The 5,861-nt window shown below is 48.3% G+C and overlaps 1 protein-coding gene across 1 annotated transcript; it reads right to left on the reverse strand.

Moving 5' to 3' along the window:
• Positions 1 to 1,602: 1,602 nt before the first annotated feature.
• On the reverse strand, positions 1,603 to 4,727 carry LOC109767948 (disease resistance protein RGA5). The gene is made up of 2 exons (XM_073495877.1): positions 2,893 to 4,727; positions 1,603 to 2,393 (listed from the first exon to the last, which is right to left on the reverse strand). The coding sequence occupies exons 1-2, from the start codon at positions 4,071 to 4,073 to the stop codon at positions 1,733 to 1,735; spliced, it is 1,842 nt and encodes a 613-aa protein (XP_073351978.1). The 5' UTR covers positions 4,074 to 4,727; the 3' UTR covers positions 1,603 to 1,732.
• Between the last annotated feature and the right edge of the window lie 1,134 nt (positions 4,728 to 5,861).

Raw genomic sequence — 5,861 nt, forward strand, 5'->3', positions numbered from 1 at the left:
CCAGACTTGGGCTTCTTCACTTGAGCAGCAACTTGCTTGCCGTTCTTCTTGAAGTTCCCCTTCTTCCCTTTGCCCCTTTTCTTGAAACTAGTGGTCTTGTCAACCATCAACACTTGATGTTTTTCTTGATTTCTACCTTCGCCGATTTTAGCATTGCGAAGAGCTTGGGAATTGTTTTCGTCATCCCTTGCATACTATAGTTCATCACGAAGTTCTACTAACTTGGTGATGGTGACTAGAGAATTCTGTCAATCACTATTTTATCCGGAAGATTAACTCCCACTTGATTCAAGCGATTGTAGTACCCAGACAATCTGAGCACATGCTCACTGCTTGAGCTATTTTCCTCCATCTTTTAGCTATAGAACTTGTTGGAGACTTCATATCTCTCAACTCAGGTATTTGCTTGAAATATTAACTTCAACTCCTGGAACATCGCATATGGTCCATGACGTTCAAAACGTCTTTGAAGTCTCGATTCTAAGCCGTTAAGCATGGTGCACTAAACTATCAAGTAGTCATCATATTGAGCTAGCCAAACGTTCATAACGTCTGCATCTACTCCTGCAATAGGTCTATCACCTAGCGGTGCATCAAGGACATAACTCTTCCGTGCAGCAATGAGGATAATCCTCAGATCACGGATCCAATCCGCATCATTGCTATTAACATCTTTCAACTCAGTTTTCTCTAGGAACATATCAAAATAAAACAGGGGACCTAAACGCGAGCTATTGATCTACAACATAGATATGCTAATACTACCAGGACTAAGTTCATGATAAATTAAAGTTCAATTAATCATATTACTTAAGAACTCCCACTTAGATAGACATCCCTCTAATCATCTAAGTGATCACGTGATCCAAATCAACTAAACCATAACCGATCATCACGTGAAATGGAGTAGCTTTCAATGGTGAACATCATTATGTTGATCATATCTACTATATGATTCATGCTCAACCTTTCGGTCTCAGTGTTCCAAGGCCATATCTGCATATGCTAGGCTCGTCAAGTTTAACCTGAGTATTCTGCGTGTGCAAAACTGGCTTGCACCCGTTGTAGATGGACGTAGAGCTTATCACACCCGATCATCACGTGGTGTCTGGGCACGACGAACTTTGGCAACGGTGCATACTCAGGGTGAACATTTTTATCTTGAAATTTAGTGAGAGATCATCTTATAATGCTACCGTCAATCAAAGCAAGATAAGATGCATAAAAGATAAATATCACATGCAATCAATATAAGTGATATGATATGGCCATCATCATCTTGTGCTTGTGATCTCCATCTCCGAAGCACCGTCATGATCACCATCGTCACCGGCGCGACACCTTGATCTCCATCGTAGCATCGTTGTCGTCTCGCCAATCTTATGCTTCTACGACTATCGCTACCGCTTAGTGATAAAGTAAAGCATTACTGGGCGATTGCATTGCATACAATAAAGCGACAACCATATGGCTCCTGCCAGTTGCCGATAACTCGGTTACAAAACATGATCATCTCATACAATAAAATTTAGCATCATGTCTTGACCATATCACATCACAACATGCCCTGCAAAAACAAGTTAAATGTCCTCTACTTTGTTGTTGCAAGTTTTACGTGGCTGCTATGGGCTGAGCAAGAACCGTTCTTACCTACGCATCAAAACCACAACGATAGTTTGTCAAGTTGGTGCTGTTTTAACCTTCGCAAGGACCGGGCGTAGCCACACTCGGTTCAACTAAAGTCGAAGAAACTGACACCATGCACCGTACACGCCACAGCCTGGCCATCTTCGTAGCCAAACACTGGCTGAATCAGCCCCCTACTGATGAGCTCGTTGAAATAGATTTCTCCTGTCCTCCACAAGCTTTCTTCACATCTTCCTAAGATAAATCCCTCAGCGATCCACAGCCGTATCAAACGCTCTTTCTTGATGGTATAATATTCTGGGAAAACACAAAGGTATAGAAGACAAGACTTCAAGGGAGCAGGCAGTTCATCATAGCTCATTTGCAATATCATTCTCATCCCATCTGATGTGGAATATTGGTCTGATGTCGAAAGGATACATCGCTCACCGATCTCTGACTCAGCTAGTCCTGCAGATTTCCTGCCGGCTGCAACAATTACTGCCAATGGCATGCCACCGCACATTTTCAACAACTCATTTGCAGCGGGCCTTTTTGCCTCCTCATGAAATAATGTCTTTGAGTCTTCCTCGCTAAGAGGCTCCATCTGGTGGATGGCATCAAAGGGGCGCATAGAACAACATTTGGCAACATCGCTGATGCAAGTTGTGATCAATACTCTACTTCCAAGATCATTCTCAGGCAAAGCACAATTAAGAATATCCCATACCCGGATGCTCCAAATGTCATCAATTAAGATGAAATAGCTGACATATATTAAAGGAACAAAGTTAGCGTTATCAGCTAAAAGAAGATCAATTTAAACAGATGACATTATAGCAAGTTGGTTCTGTTTTGTTACTTATCTACTCAATAATTCCAAGTCAGTTAGATCCTACCAATGGCTCTATTGGTTACCGATACATTAAAAGTGTCTCTGATATGCTGATACTGCTAAACAGAAAAGCTGCAAAAAAAATGATTGTTCGGTCTGCATGGATATAAGGGTTGACAAAATACAACAAAAACAGAGATAAAAACTGCTAAAAGATTGATCTTTTATCATAATTATCTTATGAAGCATCAAATAACATTAACCGTCATTAATTCGATGTGATTTCAGATTAAAATTAATAGAAAGAACAAAATGAATACATCTAGTCAACAGCCTCAGTCTACATTCGGTGATGCTCTTTTGCATTGTCTTGCTACATGAAAGCCCAATAACATGTCTATCTACAGTATGACAATGTAAACAAGAAATACCTCTTTGTGACGAGGTATTCCCTGAGCTCGGTTACGACTTGGTTAATTTCAGGAGCTCCCGGGCCATTGCGAGGAATAGTACCCTGTGGCTTTACTTGATGAAGTATATCCAGTAGAGTGGCCGTTAGATACGCGTTTTTGCCAACAGTAACGAAAGCTCGGCACTCGAACTTGCTTTGAAGCTTTGCATATACCTCCTTGGCAAGAGTAGTCTTACCAAGGCCTTCCATTCCGACGACAGACACCAGCTTTAGCCTTGCCTGCGAGGAAGTCAGATGCATGAGAAGCTTACTACTTGGTCCTTTGAGACCAATGAGGTTGTGGGTTTTCTCCTCAGAAAGCAGTGGACAGCAAATGGGGGCTGTACTGAGTGTATCACGTGTTTGTTGTATTTTGGCCTTGTATTCCTGTATTAGTTTTTCCCATGATTCATCCATGTCCTTTATTGGCTTTTGATGGACCAAAGTTTCCACCTTGCTGACCAGCTCACATGTTTGATCCATCCACACTGACTGCTCAGGATTCACCGGTGGGCCAAACTTATAGGGGAGATCTTTCTTAAGGCTCTCCAAATCTTTATGCAAATCATGGATAAGCTTGAACTGATCTTCGGTAGGACCGAGAAGGTCGCACCACGTGAACTCCTCACACACATTATGGATCCGGTGCTTGAACAGATCAATTAACTCTCTCTTTGATGAATTTGCGGAACCCGGCTTCGCATCAACCCACTCTTCAATGTCAAAGACCAGATCTCTAGCAAACTGCGTCCACAATAGGGCACATGGATCCATCACCCGGCCCCCGCCAAGATTGTCGAAACCTTTCTTTAGTTTCAACACATCTTGATATAGTTCTTTCATCACTTTGGCACGCCTCTTCTTCAGTTTGGTGGTGAAGTTGAGCTTAGCGAGCAGGGAGTCGATCGATCCTGTCACCATAGGTTCATCCACCAAACTGAAGAATCCTCTCTCTCTTACTGAGTTCAATCGGCTTTCTGTCACCGAGTTCAATCCACTCTCTGTAACTGAGTTCAATCCGCTCTCTGTCACTGAGTTCAATCCGCTCTCTGTCACTGAGTTCAATCCGCTCCCTGTCACTGAGTTCAATCGGCTTTCTGTCATCGAGTTCAATCCACTCTCTGTAACTGAGTTCAATCCGCTCTCTGTCACTGAGTTCATCTTTGTGTGTGTCTCTTGGCCGTCCCAGGAGTAGCCGCCGCTGACCAAAACCAGCCTCGTACAGATGGTGTTGCTTGCGAGCCTTGATTAGGGGAGAAGAACGAACAGAACCTTATTGTTTGCAGTGAGGTGGACGCGCACCAATATCAAGCCGTCACTGCTGCCGCTGCTTGCCGCTCCTCCCCGGACCCTGATTCCGCCAGTCGCTCCCGTCGCAAGCAGCCAATGATTCGCGCTGTAAGCCTCTGCGGCGGACTCGCGCTGCCCAGGTGTAGCCGCCGCCTATCAAAACAAGCCTCGTATATTCCCTTGATTTGGGGAGAAGAACGAACAGAACCTTCGCTGCTTGCCGTGACTTGGAAGCGCACCAAGATCAAGCCGTCGCTGCTACCGCTCCTCCCTGGCCCCTGATTCCGCCAGCCGCTCGCGTCGCAAGCAGCCAATGATTTGCGCTGTAATCCTCTGCGCAGGAGAAGCGCCTCCAGGATTCGATCCACCGCTGCTGCGCCGCGCGGGAATCAATCGGCCGCCGCCGCCGCCGCCGCTAAAGAAAATGGAGACAGGAGAAAGGACGGGGGGGTCCTAGGGCTTTTCTCTCTCTAGGGATCCGGTGAGTTGACTCACGCGAGGGTGAGAACGCATGATGTGAACCCTAAGAGCCGGCCCGGCACGGACAGGTTAAATGGGCCTGGCACGGCACGCTGGTACATGAGCCGGCCGGTATGCGTGTTACTGGCCTAAACGTGCTGGCCCCAGCGGCAGGGCGCCCCTAACAGCAACCAATGAGAGCATCTCCAACCGGTCGGTCCCATAGAAGCGTGAGATAGCACCATCTGTGGACGAATCGACGATTATTTTGACATGAGGCCGATCGGGTTTTCAGCCACCGCCCCAGACGCTTTTTTTTACATACAATTGGCCAAACACGACACAATTTCATGCAAACTAGGCATTTGTACAAAAACTTAAAAACACAAACTAAAAACGACAACTACACCCAGCCACCGTCGCCTCCCGCCTTCTACATGCCGAGGAGCCTGCAGAACCGGGTGTAGTCGCCGCCGCCGCCGTCGTCGCCGTCATCGTCGCCCCCGTGCTGGGTGCCGCCGCCGTCCCTGCTGCACCCTTGACCAGCGTCGCCGATGCGCGGGGGGGTTGGACGTCCCGGGTGCTTCCTCGTCGTCGCTGTCGAGGATGACAATGCCGCCCTTCTCGCGTCCGCGGCGCCGAGCGGCGATCTTCTCGAAGGCTCGGCGCTGGCGCTCCATCTGCTCGCGGACGTAGTCTGCCTTCGCCAAATTGAGGGCAGTCTCGGCGGCGGCGGCCATGGCCTCGTGCTCCTTCTTCACGGGGAGCAAGCCCGGCTCGGTCTTCGGCCGGACGAGGCAGTAGGAAGAAGGAGAGGGGTGGCAGCCCTTGATGATGACGAGGGCGCCGCCGCGGGTGCGGCGCCCAAGTGGTGTCTCCTGCGGCAGCCTTCACATTGATTCCTGCAGGGAAACGAGGCGATGAGGACGCCGAAGGCGGTGCTGACTCGGCGTACCCACCGGGTTTTCGCGCCAAAAACGCTTCTCCCCCGCCCCCGGGCGCCCCCCAGCGCACCGGGTTCAGTCTGGGTCCGTCGACGCCAAATTCGGCCCTAAACGGGGAAACTTGGGCTTCTAGAGGCGCGACTAGGCCGAATTTTCTGCGCCAGCGACGAAAAGGGCCTTGGGGGGCATGTTGGGGGCGTGGTTGGAGATGCTCTTAAAGAGCGCTTCTTTACAACACTGCGAGTGAATGGTTCGG

The sequence above is a fragment of the Aegilops tauschii genome, chromosome 1 (assembly GCF_002575655.3).
Source record: "Aegilops tauschii subsp. strangulata cultivar AL8/78 chromosome 1, Aet v6.0, whole genome shotgun sequence".
Taxonomy (NCBI): Eukaryota; Viridiplantae; Streptophyta; class Magnoliopsida; order Poales; family Poaceae; genus Aegilops; species Aegilops tauschii.